This window comes from Lonchura striata, chromosome 1 (genome assembly GCF_050655825.1).
Source record: "Lonchura striata isolate lonStrDom1 chromosome 1, ASM5065582v1, whole genome shotgun sequence".
Taxonomy (NCBI): Eukaryota; Metazoa; Chordata; class Aves; order Passeriformes; family Estrildidae; genus Lonchura; species Lonchura striata.
Window position 1 is genome coordinate 110,293,378 of NC_140703.1, and position 23,554 is coordinate 110,316,931.

Here is a 23,554-nt window from a genome sequence, read left to right on the forward strand (position 1 = left end):
TGCTGTTTTAGGAGTAATTGGATGAGGTGCACTTTATAGCCCCCACTGGAGACCACGAGATTAATATCCTCCTAGCTACTACTTTAATAAGCTCATAACACCAACCAATTACATAGTTGCAATGCTGTAATAACTCCTGAGAAAACTAATGGTTGTGGTGCAATATGAATTAAGAGAGTAAGTTAAATTATTAACCTTTCTTTTTAAATTTTAGATTTCTGCTTGCAGCCAAAATTTCTGCAGTTAGGACTCAGTGAAGCAATGTTAGAATATGAGTGTCTAGACCTGAAACACCCAAATCTGAAAATGTTGCCTTACCTTTTCCCTCGTGTTTAATTATTCTGCAGTAAAAATGTAGCATTGTTTATTTTCAAGTTTACTGATATGCATGCAACAGTACAAAGAAAAGAGTTTTTCATGTATAGAATTGCTTCTTCTTGCTCCATAGGCAAATAAGAAAATTGTATTCTTGTTCCAAATTTAGAACCAGACTACATCACCTGACATCTGATCTTAATGAGGGGAATAGAAATTACACGTGGAGTGGTTTGTTGCTTGTTTGTTTGTTTCATTTCAGGTTTTTGGGAGATTTTACTTTTGAATTATTCACCTGTCTCCCTGAAATAATTTGCTCTGTTGTGCCCAGGTCTCCAAGGGTTTTTCCTTTCATTTAGGATAAAGTATCTATTACTTACTTTTTTTTTTTCCTGTGGGGCACTGTTAGAAAAATATGAGACCAGCAGAGCAAGCTCATGGTAAGAACATGGAACTGTTTTCTTCAGTATATAAGTTTTGGTGATAGCTTGTTCTGATTTACCTCTGCACAATATTACATGTGCAGTAACAACTGGAAAGCAGTAACAGAAAATAACTTTTAGGTGGTTTCATATCAATTCAGTCACTGGAGCAAAGGAGAAAGATGTAACAGCCAGTTTTAGGTAAAGTATGGCAAATGTGCTGCAAGTTTTTTAATGTAAATGGTGAATTCAACTCTCCAGTAGCATTTCCCCCTGCTCTTTTTTTTTTTTTTTTTTTTTTGCTGATTAGCACAGAAGTCTTTGAGGCTCCTGAATTTGAATACAATATTTCTCTGTTTAGTTTCAAAGAGTGAGAGCAACTAAACAATAGAGAATGAGGTGGGTCAAAAGGTGAGTCTTTTATATCTGCAAAGCAGATTTAAGGAACTTGAAAATCTGACTTCCATTAAAATTAAAAACAAAGTCTTCCAAAATATGTCTGCCATAAGGCTTAGGGAAGCACAGATTTCCAAGCTATACCTAATAGGATTATAATTGTCTGCTGGTATTTTTTCCTGTTATTTTAAGTAAAAGTTAAGAGTCCCATTAGGACCATCAATCACATCTAAAGATTTAGTTTAGATCTTACTTCATTGCTGTGTTTAAATGAAGATATTTTTTTTCTGTATATAGCTTTAAGATGCTAAACTTCAGTCTTGCTTATTAAAACTCAAGCATCTATATGAAGCTATGCAATTACTGATTATCCATCTTTTTATTATTAATACAATACAGAAATTTAATTACTTTTTAAAATGCTTATGAACTGGCTTGATATAAGATGTGAAGTGCATGTGTGAAGATTTTCAGTGCTTAAACAATTGAATCTTGAAACCACAGCTGTCTCTTCCCTTTATGCTCTGTATCTGTGCAAAGATGTGGAAAATGTGAACCAAAATTCCATTAGAGAACAGAAATTGAGTGTATCTAGCACCATCTTCCTAAAGTGGAAATCTTGTGAACAAAAATTAAGTGACAGAGGTTGACAAAATACACTGCAGAACACAACTAAAATGCTTGTTTGTCATTTAGGGCTATCTGGATGAAACAGAAGAAGATATTGATGACATAGTGGCCTCTTGTTATCCAAGAAAGCATGAACATATGACAAGTGGATTATCAAGAGTAAGATCTTGGGTAGAAAACATGCACTGTCCTTCCACAAAAGACCATATTTCCTCCAGAAAGGAATTTATTTCATATCACTTATCACATTCATCTTTCATTCTGAACTTGAGAAACATCTTTTAACATTCAGACAGACTTTCTTTTATATTATTAATGCTGCTCAAAGCTAAAATGCTGTTCTCTGCAGGGCATGGAAAGAGAAAACTATTTTGCATACTCATTAGCAGACTTCCTCATATGCTGGGGTTATTACCAAGCTTCCATGTGGAGAAGGCAAACCAGAGGTGTTTGCAGTGTGTGACTGCTCAGCTCTGCAGAGGAGCACTTGATCTTAATTAATTTGAAACAAAGAGAACAAGGCTGTGAAGGGAGGGATTCCTTCTCAAACTACTCTGTATTTTTTTAGAGACACAAACATTTGTCTGTGTGTTTGCACACAACCCACTTCCATGGAATCATTGTCCATTCTTCAACTCAGTTTCTCTCATTCTTCATGGCATGATTGCTACCCACATCTGGAAAGTATTTCCCTTTACTGCAGGGGAGAAGAATTAGGAATCCCCTAATTTTTGGGGATTAGGTTGGTGAAAATTAAGGGGTAGCTGCACCTGATGGTAGCAACAAAATTGGCAGAAGAAGGTTTTGCTGTTCATTATGCAGTCTGTTATTCACTGGAAAAGAAAATAGATAATAAAAGCAGCCTTTAACCTGTCTAGTTTATTACTATCTGCTGTGTACCTCATTTTTGGGATCTGTGGGCAGTTGATAATATCTTCAGAGAGTCCTCTCTGGCCACTCTTCTTTATAGCTTGTGTGTAAGAATAGCTCTGGACTGCACAAAGCTGCAACAAACTCTATGTAGAGTGTGTGAGTGCTGAAGAGGATGAAGGAAGATGAGTGAACACTAAAAGAGAGGAGAAAATTAGGTCTATGACAATAACCAAAGAACTGTCCTTTCTAGATTGCACCCCAGTGAAGCTCTTGACCCCAAATAAATGGAGTTGGCTGAATTTGAGCTTGGCTTACACAGGGAGGAGAAAGGGCTGAGAATATTGACATCACAGAGCATTTTGAAGTTTTAGATCTGGCCGTGTCAGACCATTTTCCCCTCTGATTTTTGTAGCTGACAGAAGCAGACACAGCAGAGTACAGCTCACACCAGGTCAGAGCTGAGCCCCTGCAGCCTGTGCACACTGGGCTAATTCCACCCACTTGGCCCAGGCTGGCAGTGGCTCACAGCCTCCAGTGCTTGCTGGTCCTGGGGATTTTATAGACAGAATCATTTTCATTTCCTCTGAATATTGATAGGAGGATTGCAGGGGCTCAAGTGTTTTCTCTGTTAGGCCATTAATTAAGGAACTGCATTCAGAGATCCTTCCCTCTGTGCTTCAGGCAGCATTCTGTCCATGTGCTGGGTTTTGTCCTTTGCTGTAGATTTCCCTCTGACCTTTCTCTTAAGCAAAGTGCAGCTTTCCCAGGGCTTTGAGACAATCTCACATCTCAGTGCTCCCATTTCTCTTATTCACCATGACATGTTTTTTAATGTCACTTCATGCAATGTTAATGGCAAAGTTGTGAATGGCCAGCTGCTTCTCCCTTCAAGAGAAGGGCAATTTTACAGGTTCATTTCTTTATTCCCCTGAAGTGTGTTGCTAACATTTCCCCATCATATTTTTACCTTCACTTTGTTTTAAGCCTTTGAGCCTCCTTGCACAGTATGTTTATTATCCTCTCCTATCAGATGACTGTTAACTATTAAGTTACATTGAAATAATGTTATTAATGAACAGTAGACTCATAACTGTATAATTCCTTTTCCTTTTCCTTTTCCTTTTCCTTTTCCTTTTCCTTTTCCTTTTCCTTTTCCTTTTCCTTTTCCTTTTCCTTTTCCTTTTCCTTTTCCTTTTCCTTTTCCTTTTCCTTTTCCTCTTTTCCCTTTCCCTTTCCTTTTCCCTTTCCCTTTCCCTTTCCTTTTCCCTTTGAAATAAGTATGGCTAGTCTTACAATGAATATTTGGGGAAAAGAAAGAGATATCACAAAGGGTAAAAGACACTTGAAATCTACCTGCAACATGAATGAGCTAAAATAGAAATGGAAAGTGACATTGAAGAGAAACTGTATCTCAGTGTTAGTATTTTATTTTGTGTTTTCCCAATGCTGTTGCATGAAGTGTGAGTTTAGTTTTCTCTTCATCCTTCATCCTCCACATATTTATGTGGTGCTGTCAAGACCCACCACATCAGTGAGACTAAAATGTTCCAGTGCTTTACTGCAACAAAAAGATATGATGCAAAACAAATATAATTCTTAGTGAGGTGTCAAAATGAGATTCTGTCCTTTGTATGTTGTTTGCTGCTTACTAAACAGGAATATGAGTATTTTCTTTGGGATTTTACATCTAGTGTATGCAATGTCCAGTGTAAATTCTACAGAACAGAGTCTGGGAGTAGGGGGCAGAAAGTGAAGTTTATCAACATTTACTAAATTTGTATACTTTTCTTCATGGTTGGGAAGCAATTCAGAAATTGTGTTTGCATAAATTCAAGGGTCAGGTGCCATCTATTTGTTTCAGACCTTCTATCATGGCTTTATTTTTTTTTTACCCCAGCCATTTATCCCTTCCTGCCTGCCTACAAAAAGATTGAGGAAAAACGTATTTAGATTAGAGAGAGAAGAGTTTGGAGTAGAAAACCTCATCCACCTCCTTGTATTGGTATAACCTTGGGTTTTTTTTCTGAAGTGGGCATAAAAATCATTGCAGGGATAATTTATACATTTTTTTAGCACATACTGGACTGGTTAAGTTCCCTAACAGTGTAAGAGGATATTTTTATGTATTTTAGAGGTGGAAAATGTATAAATGGTAAAGGCTGGAATTTTGCTCAAGGCATGTTAGAAATTGGAGGAAATGTGTCTCATTGGTTGGTGTGTGTTGATAATTCTCCAGTAATTTTAACCAGTCCAGTTAATGGAATTTCAGACAATTATAAAAAGAATTAAAAGGACAGGCATTTTTCTTTATTTTTTTTTCTTAATTAAGGCTAAAGCCAGACATCAAAAATATATCAAAACCTTTTTTTTTTTTTTTGCTGTTTATTTTTCCTACATGGGATATAAAATTAAATTTATGGGTAATAATTGCTTATGTAAAGAACACTTTTCCCTATCTGTTGTTTATGACACTGACACAGAAGTGTTTATCCCTGGAGCCTCCTGTGCTGCAGGGCCCTTGGGCAGGGTGCTGGGAGAGCTGGGCTTTGTCTCAAACCAATTCCTTCTCTGTGGTCCTTTCCCTGGCCTGTGCTCTTCCCTGCAGCTGGCAGGGAAGGAGATGGATCAAGACACAGCTCATGAGAGCTCTGGCAAGCAGAGGAGGAAAAATGTGTCCCTCAATCATTAATTAGCATTTTTTTCCCCCAGAGAGTGACATGTTTCAATATTTTAGTGCAATTGTCATCTGTTCTTACAAACTGTCCAGAGAAACTGCCCCTTCTCACAAAGACACTGATGCTGCAAATACAGGAGTGCTTGGCTTTTGGCTGGCTTCAGGGAGCAGTGACATGGACATGTAAATGAGAACAAATCCAATGTAGTCCAGTATGAATCCAAACCTGCTGAGATACTTTTCTAAAATATACCTTGTTTATTTGGATGCAGAAATTACCTCATTTCTATGTAATTACTTTGAACCATGCATCCTTCAATACTTGAAGTGTATGGAGAACACAGCATTTCTCTGATTTGGTGATACCTCTTTCTCTCTTTCTCTCTTTCTCTCTCTCTTTCTCTCTTTCTCTCTCTCTTTCTCTCTTTCTCTCTTTCTCTCTTTCTTTCTTCCTTTCTTCCTTTCTTCCTTTCTTTCTTTCCTTTCCTTCTTTCCTTTCCTTCTTTCCTTCTTTCCTTTCTTTCTTTCCTTTCTTTCTTTCCTTTCTTCCTTTCCTTTCTTTCTTTCTCACTATGGCTTTGCAGTACAAACTTCCTTTACCTTTCTATACAGATGAAGATTTCTCACTGCACTTACTCTGTCTTACTGCTGCAGTCTAATGTTCTTTTCTCTTGATCTTTTGCACTGCCTTCTTTAAAGAACTCCCCAGAAGGTTCTGACAGAAAATGGACATATTTAAATGTTCCTGAAGCAGATGGTGATACTGTGAGTTCTCCTGAATCCTCTGCTCTATCTTACTTTCAATGTTTCTCTCTCCTTTCTCCCTTTTTGTTGAAGACTGTACCTGGGTGTCTTGCAAAGTTCCTGTGTGTCAGAATTCAGGTGGTTATATGTTTTGGAGCAATCTTGTCCAATGACTCAAAAGGAAATGCACACTAGATTTCTCAAATGCTTTTGAGAAAGTGTGGATATTTCTCCAGTTTTCTTTAAAAATATTCAAGTTCCTTCCTAATTGTAAACTTTTGAAAGAGGGAATCCCTATAGCAGTACACTGCATTTTATGAATGTGAAAGAAGAGGGATTGAGGGATGATATATTTTGCTGTAGAAGAAAAAATGGTGGTATTATTGAATTTTTTTTTCAATTTGAAAAATATGTAGAAAGGGGGTCAGGGTTGAATTTTGCTTCTTCTTTCAGAATTGTTAATGAGAGACAGGTGCCACTTTAAATAAATATGGTTTTATACTATCTCCATTATGGGAATGTAAGTTTTCCTAAGGGCTCTGTCAGCAGTTGTCTTATGAGACTCAGTAAAAATGAGGTGACCAGCTGAGCCAGAGAAGTATTTTTACTTCTTTTAAAAGAAGACTTTTAAATTATTTTTTTTCTTCTTGGGTCTTACATAAGCTTACAATTTATGTAGCCTCTCTACTCTTCAGTCCATATATTAATTAAAAGGTGGTAATTTGGATTCTGTCACATTTATAAATAGGTTTGAGTCTTGCATGGAAAAACATCTGTCTAGACGTTTAAACTACTATTAACTACAGTGCTTATTCCCTTCACATCAAATCCTGGCAATTCTGTTCTATGATATATCTGTTTCTGTAGCAAGTCCTAAAAAGTGTGACGCTATTGTAAGGCTGTAGCTTTATGAAAAAAAAACAAAACAAAAAAACAACAACAAAAAAAAAGCCCCAAAAAAACCACACAAAAAAAAACCACAAAAAACCCCCACAAAAGTGGATTTTGGGAAAGAGTAAAGTGTTTCAGCCTCTGAGCCCTTTTTCTGTGCCCCTCCAGACGAGCATAAACAGCATGGTGAGTGTTTACAGTGAAACTGGTGACTATGGCAACGTGAAGGTCAGCGGGGAAATCCTCCTCAGTATCAGCTACAGCTACAAAACTGGTGCCCTGAACATCCTGGTGAGGAGCTGCAGGAACCTGGCCATTGCAGACGAGAGGAAGCAAAGGACTGACCCGTAAGCACTGAGAATTTCCTTCAGCCCTGCTGGGTGTCCCCAGCACATCCCACCCTGGATGCAACCAGAGCTTGGGATTCAAGCCTGGGAATTCACAGCATCCAGCTGGTACAAGCAGCATTTTGCTGATGGCTGGGTTTGGGTTCCCTGTGTGCTTCTTAAGGTAACATGTACCCTTCCTGGGGAAACAGTAAGATTATTTAAATTACCAACCTATTTGATACTAAAAGGGAAAAAAATTATGAAGGAATAGCCAGGCAGCATCTAGTTTCTTTTACTTCTATAATCAAAATTGAAGTATATGAGAGGAACGATGTTCTGGAGGCAAGGATTAATGGAAATAACTTTGTTTTCATGGGCCCATACTCTCTCTTTGCAAGTACCACATTTTCTGAGATTCTCATCATAGTCTACAGTGTAATGTGTAAACTCTCTCATCAGAAAGTAATGATAATTGTCTCTAATCATGGTTAATCTATGGTATATAAATGATAAAGTTTGTAATTCTCTTGTATTTTTAGTGTATATTTTGTCATATGTGACCAGTTGGTAATCATATGTGGCAAAAGGGAAATTGTTAGGAAAGCTTGTTACATTTCAGAGGATAAACAAATTAATTTAGCTCTGCCTTTTGTTATTCTGACCTTATCTGACTTACACCACTTTGTAGGTAAGGGCCATACCTCTCCATGTTTTACATATTCTATTATGTGTTTACACTCTTTATACTGCAAAAATTCATTTCCTCATATGTGTTGCTGATGCAGCAATGTCAGGCCTTTGCTCACACTGGTCACTTTATTTTCCTTGCTAACCTTTGCTCCTTGCTCTGCAGATATGTCAAAACCTACCTGCTGCCCGATAGGTCCCGCCAAAGCAAGCGCAAGACCAAAATTAAAAGTAACAGCACCAACCCGGAATTTAATGAGACACTGAAGGTGAGAATTGTCTCTCTCTCTCAAGCTCTGATGAATGTTTCACTTGTGCTCACAGGTATTTTTCATATGTGTTCCAGTACAGGGATTAGAATTTGTGAGAAATGCCTCAAAAGGGAAGGTGTTTAAGCAAAAGCATCTAGAAAACCTATAAGCTGCAATTTGTGGCTTTCAGCATTAGGGAAGTGGTTTTGTTTGGTTCTCTCATTTACAGTTAAAAATTCCATCTGTTTCCATAGATCTCTTTCAAAACTTGATTTTCCCATCTAGTCTGAGCTTAGAGTTGTTAAAAGCATCTTAAAGATTTTATGTGCCTGATGCTGAAACAAAGCTAGATTAGAACTTCCTGTCTGATTTAGAAGAGAAAATAACATTTTGCAGTTAGATCTGAATTCTTCTGGGAGGTTTAACTTATTTCTAAAGCAGAACTAACTTTGATAAGAAAATGTTAGCATCTGCTTCACTATTTGTCTTCTTAAAAACCTGTGGTAAAGTTCATTTTCTGTTGCGATGGGCTTGATGTGCTTGAGGACACAGTGCCCATATCTCTCTTTCCTCTCTTTCCTTTAACCCAACCCTACCAGAGAGGCTGAACTCTTCTGAGCCCCTCTCAAGCTGCTTGGGAATGGAGGGGCTGCTGCCCCTTCACTGCCTCTCCAGCATCCTGACCTGAAGGCTCCTGATGGTTCCCTTTCCTACCAACTGGAAGGAGTCATCCAGCAGGCTACCATGAAACCAGAAACTCCTTTTAGTTTCTCCTGATTTTTTTTTTCTTAATTTCAGTTACATTTTAAATAAGTTTCTTATAATAGAAGCAAATAGATGTTCCCTGGCTGGTGTACTTGGCTTAGCCTGGCTGCAAAACCATTTTGCAGGCACACACACTCGGTCTGCTTGCCAAGGGAGAGGCTTTTTATAGCCTTGTTTTTAAATGGTATAGAGTAAAATTAAGGCTTGCCTAAACTGGGAAAAAATAAAGTATTAGGCTTTATTTATCAAGGAATATAGCACTAAACATAATTGCTTCTAGGACATAGAAATTTCTCAAAAATACCAATTGTAACAAAAGGAGGTTACCTGAAATGTGCGTAGGTAAGGAAGTGTTGTTCATCCCAACTGAAAATCCTGTTAAAAAAAAAAAAAAAGAAAACAGAATTAAATCTGTCTTGTATCTTCCCTCTTTGACTTCTACTCGTTGCAGAATGAGGTTTCTCACAGTGGGACAGCTGTCATCTAGGCATTGTAGAGATATCTGTACATAATTACCCAACTGACTTGACTGTTCAGTTTTTGGAGAATATTTGTCCATGTCCAGATATTGCTCCTGATGCAAAAATAAGACATCTGGGTTTCTTTAGCTAACACTAGAAGGGTGAGTGTTGGGGAAATAATGAGCTTTTTGCTAAAAGTAGAATGTATAGAGCCAGAATTCCAAATGTTTATAATTTTGTGTGTATTTGCTAGACTACAATGTTAGTTTTTTTAATAGCTTTAATATATTAATAGCTAGACATGAGTTTTTAAATAGCTTTCAAACCCAACAAGGGTTACTCATAGGCTCAGTGCATGCCTTGCAGATGCTGCTGTATGTGTTTGCAGAACAATTTTTTGTAAGCTACAAAGAAAAAATTGGAAATGAGAAATTGCTTTCCGGAAAGCAGTGTTAAGCAGACTCTCTTTAGGGATGAAAGTACCAGTGGGGCTTCGTTTTATCAACCTAGATATTGATCTGCTTATTTTACATAAACTTGGAGGGAATTAACTTGTAGGATCATATTTTTAAGCATCATAATTTACTTTATAGTCAAAAATACTCAGTAAATAATACAAAAAAACCCACCATAATAGTGATAGAATTTATGTATAGATAAATTATCACTGGATGCATACAGTAAAGAAAGATTTCACATTAAAATTTTGATCTTTCTGGCTAGATTAATCTTGCTTGCAAGGAAAACAATTCTTTCTCTCATGCTCCATTTGTTAACTGCTCTGGGCTTGGTGCAACTGAGCTAGAGCCATAAAAGGCTCTGTGGAAAATATTATTTCTGCTTATTCTGAGAGTTTCTTTCTCTCTTTTCTTGTTGTCAGTATGTCATCAGTCACTCACAGCTGGAAACCAGGACCCTGCAGGTTTCTGTCTGGCACTATGACAGATTCGGATGCAACAGCTTCCTTGGGGAAGTGGAAATTCCATTTGATTCCTGGAACTTTGAAAATCAGGGCGATGAGTGGTTTGTGCTCCAGCCCAAGGTAAGGGTTTCCAGGACTGGTGAAAGTGCTGTGAAGCAAATTTAGCAAGAATTAGTTATTTTTTTCCCTTTGGAACTTTTTTATAAAGCAGGACTTTATAAGTGTCAAATATGACAATAAAAAAAATTACTTAGTCCAGTAAAAGCTTACTGGTTTTAAAATCTTCATGAATATTTCACATATAATTGGCTATTTAAAAACAATAACAAAAAAAAAAAAGCTTTTAAATAAACCCTAAATTCATTCTGTAATAAACTCCAATTTAAAACGACTTAGTAAGTACATTAATCTTTTAAAATAGCACATAAAACAAAGAACTTCCCTAGCATTCCCTTTACCCAACCATTAAGAGGTTATTCAAGAAACAAGTTTTATTTTTTTTTAGTTCAAAGTGATTTACACCTTTCAGATGTGACAAAATTTCTCATTCACCTTAACTGCAAAGGCACAAGATAAACCAGCAGATTGGTCTGTGAACAGAGCTTGCCCCATACCCAGTGAAGGGCACGGGGAATTCTGTGCCCAGGGCTCCCCTGCTTTGGCAAAGGGGCTCATTTTTGGAAGAGATTCAAAGAACTGTTGTAAACTGGAGGATTAAAGGCTTCTCTCTTGCTTGCTCCTGCAGCAGCCATAATCCCCAGGAATTCCAGGGGTTTAGATTGATATTTAAGAAAGTGTATCTTTCTAATTACAAAAAAATGTAAGGTGTGCAGCTAATATTGTCAAGGTTAACTGAATGATTTGGGTTTTCTATGTTCATTACATTTAAGGAAATCATATTATCTTTCGGGTTTCAGGAGAGTGTGTTTAATTTTTGCCCTTCTATCAGGTGGAAGATGGATCTGTTTGCTCTGTCATTAATTTCTAGGTGATTCCTCTTAATCCTATCAGGAAAATAACCAAAAGAGTAATGAAGCTCTGCTGCTCAGGATAATAAGTAATAAGGCACTAAGCATTTCAGCCAGTCCAGCTGGAAGGTGGTATCTGATTAATTCCAAACCCATTAAAAATTTTTTTAAATTACTTCTTTTACTGTCAAAGAAAGCAAACACAGAATTGGTCTTGTCTGCCTTCTAAGTTGTTACCAATAATGCTTCTAAACTTAGAACACTGCTAAAGTTTTGATCAGCAGGGATGATATTTAAAATAATTTTTTTAAAAAAATCAATTACTACTTTTGGAATTTACAAAAAAGAAGCGCTGGTTAATATCCATACAAAATACACACTGTTCTTCTATATGGACTCCTGATAGAGACAGGAATGGAGGAATGGCAAACAAACATTTCCTGGGATTTATTCCATGCTTTGTTTGTTTTCTCATGAATCATTTAGCTGCTTCAGTGAAAATGTTGGAGACTTTAAGAAGTGTTTTTTCTATGAGCATTAAGAAGAGTGTGATTTAAGTCAGAAAACGAGCTAAAGAGAGGGCACAGTATAGAGTCATGTGGGTTTGGAGGAGAGGCTGAAATTTTTTTTCTGACATTAAGACTTACACCATTTCTTGTCCACTAGTAGAATTAAATAAAAAATAACCTTTATGGGAAACTTGATCCTAAACTTGCTTAATTTAGGCCATAAGTGAGCTGCCTGACTGGCAAAATGTAGCTGTGTAAATTATTCCACAGCCATTTACTACAGGTTTTCTTTAGTCCTTTGTTGTAGCAGCTGGCATTGGACACTGGTGTCAGACAGGAATGTTTTTCTCAGTGCCTGTGTTGCTCTAAAAATGCTCCAAAGTCACAAAAGGGCCCTGTTGCTGTGGCTAAATTGGCTTTGTCATCTGTCCCATCCTTGGGTGCAGACTCAGCCCAGTGAAGGTGTCAGTGCCTCAGCCTGCAGTCTGTGAGCTGGAGGCAATGCTGCCCCTCTGCATACACCTCATCAATTCCTGGTGGGGTTTTTCTTGCTTGTTTTCTCTTGGCAATAGAATTTTGACCTTTGTGTGGCGTCAGGAAATAAGCTGAATACATCTCACAGAAATACATTCACAGGGCAGATGTTCCTCCATAAAAAGTCCTTTAAAGGCTTCTGTGGTGCCTCGTGTGCCTCCAGCAGTGCTGCAGGATCCTCTCAGTTTATCCACATCCTTTGCCCCTCTGAAGAAATCAGGAAGATTTGTTCATTTGTACCCAAACCTGAGCACTGAAGCATGCACAGAAATCACATCACAGAAGCACAGAATGGTTTGGGTCATCCCACTGCAATGCCCTGCCATGGGCAGGGACAGCTCTCACTGGACCAGGCTGGGAGCATCTGAGTAGACCCAGCTCCACCAGTGAAGTTAGAGCTCTCTGTGTTGCATCCAATGTTTTTAAAATGTAGTTTCCAACTTCTTACAACATGAGTGGAAGCTCAGTACCCTGCCAGTGAAGGCCTGATATTATTTTAATAAGGATGGACTGAAGAGCATTGATTGCGTTCTTCTGGGTAAGGTTTAAACATTTCTAAAAAAACATGTAGAAATGCAGAAAGAGTAGCTGTGTAGAAAGGAAAGAGGACACTGGGAATAACATTTTTTAAATTTTTCTGTTTCAAAGCTGCAGTCTGCTCTCCCTCACCTTTGTTCCCTACACATCTAGTCAAGGAATGACTCAGGAGTGGCTTCTCTAAAATAGATTAAATTAATTATGTTTTAAATCCTGACTGGTGCAAATAAGGGCTGAATATCAGCTTAAATCAGTTACAGTTTATAGACTCAGAAATAAGTTTGAGGGGTTTTTTTTTGCTGTTGTTTTTTTTCACTTACTCATGCTACATAACTCCTCTGTGTGTTCACTGAACAGTGTCTAATGCCAGATGGGTTTATTTTTCTGAGAGTTTGCAGTCCCTAGCTCAGAAAGTTGTCTAAAATGTGATTGCATTCCAATTTGGAATGTCTTATTATCTGAAAGTGGACTGGTACATCTTGATGTGTTTAAGAAGTGTTTAAAACACTCTGTGGGTGTATTACTCTTTCAACAGAATTAAAATCAAAAGCAGAAGGTGAATGATTAACCTTGTCTGGATTTCTGGTTGGTTTGTTTGTTCTCTCTTCAGGTGGAGGCTGTGACAGATTTTGGGCTTCAATACAAAGGAGAACTGACAGTGGTTTTACGTTATATTCCCCCAGACAGAAACCTAATGCTTCCTCTAGGGCAGTTTCAAGGTAAAACAAATGTTAATAATTAGGATTTTAAAACCCATGTGATGATGTTGCATTAAAAATCCTCACATAGGGTGAAGTAATGGTACTGGTGAAGATTGGAATCATACTTTAATATGCTCATTTGTAGAATCACAGAATGTTAAGGGGTTGGAATGGACCTGAAAGTCCATTTAGTCCCAAGCTCCCTGCCATAAGCAGGGACACCTTCCACTAGACCAGGTTGCTCAAGGCCTTATCCAACCTGGCTTCAATAGTTATGTGTGGAAATTCTGAAACATGTGTATGTTTCTTTTGCTTCATCCTTTTCTCTTACACTGAACTTAAGGAGAGAGAAAGGAAGAGGAATATGCAGTCACTGGTTGATGCATGGCTCTGACTCAATTTAAAAAAAACAAATCCAGACATTAGGTAACATGATCAAGGGCAGCCACAGAGAAATAAATTGTCTGCATTGTAGTCCGAGAGTTCTTTTTTCAGCTAGTTATATACAGTGTTTAGCTGATCAAGTAAGGGACTTCACTTAATTCTTCATGCTTAATTCACCTTAATCTGCCTCCTCATTTTCTTCCATTTTTCACACTGGTTTTCTTCTGCTGCAATTTAGTCCTGTAAATTCTTATTTGTGTTCTTCATTTGAACCATTATTTTCATCAGCAATGAACAAGGGAGAAGAATTACTATCTCTTTGCATTGTATTAGCATGAGGAACAGCAATCCTTTGAAGTGAGAGCAATCACTGGGTAGCACCTGAGTGCACATGGAAATGCCAGGTGCAGGTATATCACTGTCTCAGTGACAGTATTGCTTGTTGGCATTTGCATTCGATGGGTTAGAGTTCTTTCTTCTCCTTTCTTCTTTTTTTTTTTTTTAAAGACAGATGATATTCCCTCTACTGGTAGTAAGGTTTCCTCAAGGTTTGCTCTCTTAAAAGCTCATTGTTATCAGCTTGGTCCAGATACAGTCTGCATTTTTTAAAATTAGTACATTTTAGCATCACTTTTAAAAATCTAGCCAAGACAATTTACAGTTTTAAATCAGCCTTACAGTGTATGCATATTTTCTGATTGTAATTTTGCAACTTTGTTCTATGCTTAGGAAAGAGAGGCTTCAGAAAAGGAAAGAAAGGAGATTCTCATCTGCCATCTGGAGGCATATTAGAAGTCCTCATCAAAGAAGCAAAGAATTTAACAGCAGTGAAATCAGGAGGCACATCTGATACTTTTGTTAAAGGGTTTGTGGGGATTTTCCTCTCCTTTTTTTAATGACTGCACTGGACCTAATTTAAGATTTGTGTTACATGTCTGTAAGCATGTGGGTACACAAAAAATTTACATAGTATGACAACATATGTGTGTTATTTCGACATGCAGCATTTTGTGTTGGACAGTAAAAATCCAAACTGCACAGAATGCTTGTGTTTGAAAAAAATTAACTAAATCCTGCATCTCTCATTATAATGATTTCTCATAAATGTAGGATAAGCATTATAAATGTTACATTTAGGAAGTAATAGATACCTTAAAACATTTTTTTTGCCATTTTTTGTTCTGAATGCTAGTTTTCAGGCTTGCCAATTTCTAGATTTGTTCCAATTCACAGTAATGGGTTGAGTGTTGTTACTAAATGAGGTCCATGGAAACATCCTCTCTTTAATTCCCTGGTGGAACTTAGATTTTATCTTGATCTTCTGCTGTGCTTAAAACTATCACTCAGCACATACATTTCAAGTAGAAAAAGTAATTTTCATTTCTTTCTGGACAATCTCTTGTTGCACTTTGAGATGGACACTGGACAAGATGACTCCAGAGAGGTCCCTTCTCTAGCCAATATTTTTATGACTGTCTATATTTAGCCTCACTGAAACAAAAAGATTGTGGCTGAGACCTGGGGCAAGGAGACAATTCCAATTTCTGCTTGTGGTAACTGACACTGTAGGTATGAGAACAAATGGAGCACAAATGCAAAATAAGCACTTGAGGTAGATGCTTAACATAACACCAGTGGGGAGATGGGATCCTGATCCCATTTGAGCCTCTAGGTGATTGTTGTATATCGTGAATACTGTGTGAAAATTCATTTCCATATTCATTTTCCTTTATCTCCCAGATACCTGCTCCCAGATGACAGCAAAGCTACAAAACACAAAACTCCCATAGTAAAAAGGAGCGTGAACCCCCAGTGGAATCACACCTTTGCCTTCAGTGGCTTGAATTCAGGGGACATACGGAATGCCTGCCTGGAACTGACTGTGTGGGACAAGGAGTCACTTTCCAGCAATATTTTTTTGGGAGGTGTCCGTTTGAGCACTGGAAATGGTAAGGTCCCATCTGACTCGGGCTGCTTTTCTTACTCTGCTCTCCTCTTTCCTCACCCCCTGTGATTCATGAAGGACAGAAATGTTACTGAGTGTTTTGAAAATACACGGGAAGTTGTGGAATTTGAAAATGGAGAAAAGGCAGCATGTAGATAATCTGTAGATGATTTAGTTCTTTCCTCCACTGAATGAGACACAAAAGTTATGTGCCCATTTGTATTTCTGCACGGTCTAAAAGAACTGTGAATACCTTGGTAAGCAATCCTTAGCATCCCAGTGAGAAGGAGTGAACCACTTCTGGGCGGCAGCAGCTTTTCTGCTGACCGTGGTGTGAGCTGGAAGAGGTGTGAATCCATTCCTCCTGTGCTGGAAAAAGTTGTTTGTGGTGCAGAGTGGGGAAGTTTATGAGCCTCTGCCCGTGTGCCTGAGGGTGTTCAATAGCAAACTGGTGCTCTCAAGGGCTGCCTGTTTTCAGTACAACTCCCTGTATGGGTGGAAGGATAAAATGCTTGTCATTTCTCCTGTACACTGTTGTCAATGAGGAGTGCTGTTATCCAACTGCTTCCTAAAATGGCAAATTCCCGTGTTTTTACTATTGTCAGGTGTAAGCAATGGCAAGGAGGTTGACTGGATGGACTCTCAAGGGGAAGAGCAGCACCTCTGGCAGAAGATGATCGACAGTCCGGGAGCTGCAGTGGAAGGGGTGTTAATGCTGAGATCCAGCATGGGGAAACGCAGACTCTGACAGACTTTCACTCCTGGGGGTGCCACAGGCACTCCTGGCTTCAGGGGTGTCCAGGCTCTTGTCACTCTGCCCACTTGAAAGTGAGAAGGGTTGTACCCTTTGCCTTGGATATAAAGGCTCTGAGTGAGATTTGAATGCATTCCTCACTTTCATGCACACATCCTTTACCCAGGCTTCTTGTGTGAATGGTTTCTCCTGAAGCCAGTGAGAGCTGGAGCTAGCACAGAGGTCAGACTGGCTTTCCCTGTCCCCTCTGGTGGCAGCTGATGAGCACTCTGCCTGCGGCTGCTCAGAGTGAGCAAATCCTCTCGCTGGTCACTTCGTGAGCAATGCCAGGTTTGTGAATCCCTGCTGGCTCAGGGGTGGCCCAGAAGGCAGCAGGGGCACACAGCAAGCAGATTCAGAGTCAGTCTGTGCTTTGGTGTTTCTAAGTTGAAAAGCCATAATGTTATGAAGGACAACAAACAGTGTTTCTTCACCGTGTTTGCTTGTTGGGCTGTGCAGTGGTGCAGCATGACAGGCTTGGGACCAGAACCCAGCCAAGCAGGGCCAATGCAGTGCTGCATTGCAGTGCTGCATTGCAGGGTTGCATTGCCCTAGAAATGGGCAGCAGTGAGCTGGTGGGCAGGGCTGGTGTCCTGGCATCCTCTGGGTGTTTTAATGCACGTGTAGAAAAGGCAGACTTGGTCCAACGTAATCAAAGAGCCTCTAATGAAAATAAATCCTAACAAATCCTCAAAGAGTTTCCAGAACTGTGTGATGCTGCTGTGTTTGTCATTCAGTTGGCAGCTCTAGCCAAGACCTTCTGATGTCATTGAACAGAGGGAATATGTCCACATTCCAGTCCCCATCTGTGTTGCTGAGATGAGACACATGCCAGCTTTGGATAGTTAGCTAAAACTTGATTCAGCAGATTGCATAGAACAGAATGGGATTAAAGCACATGCCAAAATGATTTGCATAACTGTAAAATCTCCTCTGAATGAGCTGGGGTCCCATTCAGGCCCATGCACATTATTTATAATTCAAGGACATCTTTTCATTAAATCCCCCAGTGGAGTTAATTGTGAGTGGGTCTTGGCCAATACAATCATTAATCTTATTAACCATGACAATTGTTCAACAGTAATTTTGTGATTCCACAAGGTGTAAGACAACGAAAGATCAGGAAACTGAGTGAACAGCATTTCTTCTGAACTTTCCACAATTAGAACACAACTTTCTCTTTGCACTGGTAAATTAATCTATAGCTATTCCTACATTTTTTCCCCCCAAAATTTATTGAAAGAAATCTAGATTGAACAATAGAATATAATCTGATAGCTGAGCAACTACAACTGGAGATTTTGACATTTGTAGTTGTCATAGTGTACAACTAAGTGCAAGTATTTAGAGCTGAATTCAAAACCTTAGAATGTAATGTTAATTCTTCTCTTTTTAAGATATTTTATGCTGGTTTTTGTTGGAGTGGCTGGAAACTGCAGGGAAGTTTACAGCCAATCTTTTAAAATCATAATATTATTGAATGAAATAAAAGGTATTTATTAATGTTGAAAACAGTAGTTTTAATTAATTTTTTTGTTTCATTATGCATAAATTATTTCAAAATTCTGATATGACTTTTAAAAGTCACTGGAAGCACTGCTTGCCCAGTTGGAGACTCACCACTTTCAGAAATTACCAAGTTATCTTTGAAAATGAAAATTCTCCTACAGAATCTGATTGGGAACCAAATGTCAGTGGTTACTCAAGAAAACTGACTTCATTTTCCTTCTTTATCTTTTCTTCACTTTTTCTGAAGTTCAGCTCAAATTGGGCAGTGAGGGAAGTCTTGTTTGGTTTTACCTTTTAATTTTTCCAACTTAACTGATTCTGTCATTCTACAATTCTGTGCCACAGATGCTGTGAGCTGATAAATTAGAGCACAAATATAAAGCACACAAGATCTTATGACCTTGTTCTTATCACCATAGTCTGTCTTTAATATTAGATTATTTTTTATCAGTATCATCCAAAGTGACCAAACCTAATTTTTGACACCTAAACTACCTCTCTTTTTAACAGAATTGTTTTGAGTTGTCTTGGTTGTTTGTACTACAAACCTGAATTTATTTTGGAAATAATAATATTACATTGACATGTAGGCACAAACTCTTTTTTTTCTTTTGCTAGAAGTTGTTTTAAACAGATAAACTTCTTGAATATAAAGAAAATGGTTCTTCAAGATGAAATTCCAGCTTGAGTTGTAGAAGAGTATTGGTCTCTTGAATGGTTTGCTTTGATTAATTTTGATGGTGAAAATGGCAAAAATAATAACAAAAAAATTCCTCCAAGTTGGACCTTTGCCAAACTGAAAAAACTGAAAATAATTTAAATTTAATTTACTTTTGCATGGAGCACAAGCATTTGCCTAATTCTTGAATGGCACTTCCTAATCTCCTAAGCATGAACATTTTAGCTAAATCACATCTTGCTTTGAAACAAAAATATTTGTATTTTACAGCTTCAACTTCTGCCCATTTTGGTCATAAAGCAGAATTTGTGATATAATGGTTGCATCTGGGAAGTGTCACCCAACACAGACATGGGCTTTAAGCTCTGCCTTTTCCTTCCAAAGGGCCAAAATGTCTCTCTGAGCCCACACCTGAAATTCCAGGTGAGCAGGCTGCAGTTCAGCCTATGGAGGGAACAGTTTCACCTGGGAAAAAATTCCAGGTGAAATTGGAATTTCAGCTGGGGATTGCTATTGATGGGGGCTGGGTAGAAGAGTGAAGTGACCTCCTGGGTACAGCAGGGACAGTTCTGCAGCACCGTGTCACACTCACCAGAGCCTTGGAGAGATCATGAGCATCAGATAAACACCAGAGCAATTTGGAAAGTTTTGCTGCTCTCTGATGTTATCAGCCCATTTGTAGGAATCATCTGATTTATGGAAAATGTCACATTTAATTATGTCTCTCATCTCTTTGTTCTCTTCTTCTGTAAAGATGGTTTATGGTTTGGAAAAAGCACAAGATGATTAACTGCAGATGTGATTTCTTGTTTCCCGGATATTTGAATTAATTGCCCATAATTGTGCGTCATCATGTACTGTGTGTTACCAGGCTGAACAAAAACGACAGAAAGCCAGGAATTAGACCAAAGCCTTCCTTTGCTAGCTGTATTTATAATATTGAAGGTGCATGAATGGTTCATTCAAAGCTAATTTTTAGGAGGAAATGGACACAATTTCAACACTGATTCATAAACTCCTGCCCTGAGTAAACAGATACAGCAGAGCTGATGTTTCTAGAGTCTTTTTCTACACAGACCTGAACAACTGAAGCTGCATCAGTGGAGTAGAAATCTGCTCCATGGTGGGTGCAGAAAACATGTTACAAAACACATTTTACTCTGCTACATATTTTTCCAGCAGGGTTTGTGATTAAAGTTGGAGGGTTCAACCCATTAAAGAAGAATAAAAGTGCAACATTTGCTGTAAAAGGTCAGGTTAGGCCAGTAAACACTTGTGTAGACAGTGCCAATAATTATCAAAAAGAGCTGATGCTGAGGGCTTTCCAAGCCCTGCCAGATGATTTTGGTATCCAGCCCTGATCTCTGGTGATTTTCTCTATCAGCTGAATGGGGACTTCAGGCTCCTAAACCTGCTTACATGTTGAGATACCAAAACCAGGATGAAAGGATTCCCATCTCCTCTACCTCCACCATGTTACACTTGAGAGGAAAGCTGCAAAGCCTGGGGGCTGCTGTTGCCATCTTCCTGTGCTAATCCAAGTGGCACCCCTCCCTGGATGCCTTTCAGATGCCACATTTTCATCTCTCTTTTCAGCTGTAATGGCTTCAGAGAGAAAGCACTGGGATGGTGAGCATGTTTTGATCATGGTACATTAGACTGGAAGTTTTTTCTTCTGTGCCTCTCCAATGCAGATTATGCTGAGGCAGCATGAATGAAGCATTTTTATATATTAATTTTTAATTTTTCTTTTCCTGACTGGTTAAGCTCTGCTAAATGCAATTATTCTAAGTTGTAGTCTGCAAAATGTCAACTCAACTATAACTGCAGAGCAGCCTTTGAGCATCCACTGATCCTAATTGATAAGGAGAAGTAACAGGAGGGGTTGCATTTTAGTCTGATGCAATTTTGACTTCTTGATGGCTCTGCACATTGCCCAACTTCAGGAATGTAAAGTTTGCAGCTTGTTTTGTAGCATCAATAAAGAGAAAAGCTTTTTGGGTTTCTTACATCTTTGGAGAAAAGATCAGAGTCCTGTTTCCACATTTGTCTGGTTTGTGGGCTCACACAAGATAATAAGAGCTGTACCTGAATCTTTGCAAGGGTCTCTCTTCCCTTCACCCCTCCTTTGGTTCAGCAGCTGTGACCAGAAGGTTCTCCCTGGACACTGATCCCCAGGATCTGGGAGGAGGCAGCATGCAGAAGGGATGGGAGAGCCCCACTTATTTTCTCCTATATGAAGTTAAGACTGAATTTTTCCTTTGCTAACACACAGCATTGATTTTCAGCACTTTGCCACCATGACATAAACAGTATCTTCTGAGAGTTGACCCATGCATCTTATAAACTTTTTTTCCAACTAATTAGTTATTATTTTTTCTACCCCCAGAGATGTTAAGATTTAAGAACCCTAGAGAAATGATGGTGAATTCCAGAACAGGATGCAGACCATTATTTGCCCTTTACCATAGCTCAGCAGGAGCTGCTGAGAAGCATGCTAACAAACCTTACCACTGTGCCCATGAATTGCCTCCCTGATGATTTCGTGTTTTCAAATGCTGTTTAATAAGTGATAATAACAGTGTTAATTATACTGTGTATATTGACACTGGAAACTGAATCTCAGCTTGCTTTTTAGGTGACCTTTTAGGTCGCTTTTGAAACTCACCCTGGCTGCATCTTGACCTTTTATTTACATTATTTATTTCAACAACCCTACTTTGTGGCAATAACATTTACATGGCTATGTGCTACTGCTCCTGACAGCTCTCTGTATATTTTTGAGAATAGTTCTAATTGTTGAGGTTTGCCTAAAGCCAAGCAAAGTAATTTGTTGCAGCAATTAGAGAATGTCACATATCCCTCGTGCTGCCTTTGTTCTGCTGACAGTCTGTTGCTAGCAATTTGTTTTATTATTCTGGTGGACATGAACAGTAGTAGCAGTAAATGGCATAAATGGCATTGCAGTATGTTAAGCTATGCCCAAACTGAGCAAAGCAATGTTTTCTGCTGAGAACATTTTTGTACTGTGCATTGTACATTGTTTTGTGGACAAAGATGGCTGGTAAGCCATTTGCAGCTCTTGTCAAGATTTCTGTTTTGTCTTCTAAATTAAAATACTGAAATGCTGTTGTGTCTTTGTCTCTCCTAAAATGAATTACAGGAAACTATGTCTCCCAGGAGTATCCCATATTATCTCACTGAGGTAAAGAGATCACTTATATGTGATGCAAGGGTTCTGGCATGTTTTCAGAGGTGGGACTCCATTGATGGTGTCTCTGTCTCTCCTTTTTTTTGTCTTAAAAGCACTTAAAGTGTAAAAATTAAGCTATATTTTATTTCCTAAGCATTAAATATGATTTATTTTAAATATGCAATTCTAAGGAAAAGGAAAATACAGCTTTCTCTTTCTCCTTGCTATAAAATTATTTTACATGTATATTAACTCCGCCTGTTCACCAGGTCCTCCTGTCCAAGTCTGAATCTCCTGCCTCTTCCCTAGTTCAAAGTCCTGCCCACCTGAACATTCAGGTATGTTCAAAATGCATATTTTCTGTAATTTCTGCTGCTGATTTCTTTTTTTAATTATAAGAAAAATCAATAAGCATTCGACCCCTCAATTTACACTTTCATCAGAGTTGTGTTCAGTTGAACTTAGCTCAGAGCTGAGGGCTCTCTTACATCTTCTTGTGGTTCTCCAGTGCCCTGGGCTTTTGTGTCTTGCTGTGCCTTCCCAGTGGGAGAGGAAGCAAACGCTGGCTCTGGGCTTGTGCTGCCTCTGCTCACCCTGAAAGCCTGGCTCAGTCCCTGTGCCCAGCCCAGCAGGGCTCTTGCTGTGGTTGCAGGTTTCACACCACCCCTGCCCAGCTCGTCTCTGTGCTGGTTCTGGCCTTTATGGGCAGGTCAGACACCCAAAAACTGGAAAGCAGCTGCAGGTAGGGGAAGAGCCCTCCTGCCATTGCTCTGCTCTCTGTACCTTTGCTCAGGACTCAAGGACTTGCTTGAGGGTCTGCAACACACCTCTGTCACTCCTGTACAACTGGACATGAGTTCTTCCTCCCCTTCTCTTGGAGGTGACAGATAACAAATTCTCCTTGTAAATTTAAAGTATGGGCCATCCTAATTATTGAAATTCAGGTTTTGGTTACTTTCTGGCTGCTTGGGTGGCAATGGGAGACGTGTTGGTAACTAGAGGTGCATTAGCACATTCTGCATGGACACTGCATTCCCATTTGTCCCCTCTGTGTTTCACAGAGCATGCAGCAGCTGGGTCACTGCGTGAAAGGGGTCAGAGGAAAAACACTTGTGCTCTCTTCAGCTGCCCATACCCTCACTGGCTCCTCTAGCCCAGGCAACCTTGCTGCTCTGCCTTCCAGCACCTGCAGGTGGTTTCCCACTCTTCCCTTCACCAAGCTGCCATAAAAATATCCTCTAGCCACAAACGGGGAGAGAAATGAGCAGCAGCTACATGGCCAAGAGGAGCTGAGCCACCCCCTGATGGTGTGAAGCACTTTTCACTTCCTGGGGATGTTCAGCAGGAACAGAGACTGTGGTGAGTGGCTGGAAGTGATCAAGCATTGCAATTGCACAGCTTGAGCTCTGTTATTCCCCCACCTCAATTTAAAAAGTGAGTTG

At 39.0% G+C, this 23,554-nt stretch overlaps 1 protein-coding gene across 7 annotated transcripts in view; it reads left to right on the forward strand.

Annotated features, from left to right (window-relative positions):
* The window catches only part of SYTL5 (synaptotagmin like 5), an 86,579-nt gene extending 64,531 nt beyond the window's left edge, over positions 1-22,048 (forward strand). For 4 of the 7 annotated variants that reach the window (XM_021553041.4, XM_021553037.4, XM_085585689.1 and 1 more), the window contains 9 exons: positions 1,830-1,922; positions 6,010-6,075; positions 7,114-7,292; positions 8,128-8,230; positions 10,319-10,480; positions 13,519-13,627; positions 14,723-14,858; positions 15,734-15,942; positions 16,544-22,048. In XM_021553041.4, the coding sequence (XP_021408716.2) occupies positions 1,830-1,922; positions 6,010-6,075; positions 7,114-7,292; positions 8,128-8,230; positions 10,319-10,480; positions 13,519-13,627; positions 14,723-14,858; positions 15,734-15,942; positions 16,544-16,686 (1,200 nt within the window). In that variant the 3' untranslated portion in view covers positions 16,687-22,048. The remainder of the gene's footprint in view (positions 1-1,829; positions 1,923-6,009; positions 6,076-7,113; positions 7,293-8,127; positions 8,231-10,318; positions 10,481-13,518; positions 13,628-14,722; positions 14,859-15,733; positions 15,943-16,543) is intronic. The other 3 variants (XM_021553038.4, XM_021553040.4, XM_021553042.4) reach the window with 3 other exon arrangements.
* Positions 22,049-23,554: the final 1,506 nt, after the last annotated feature.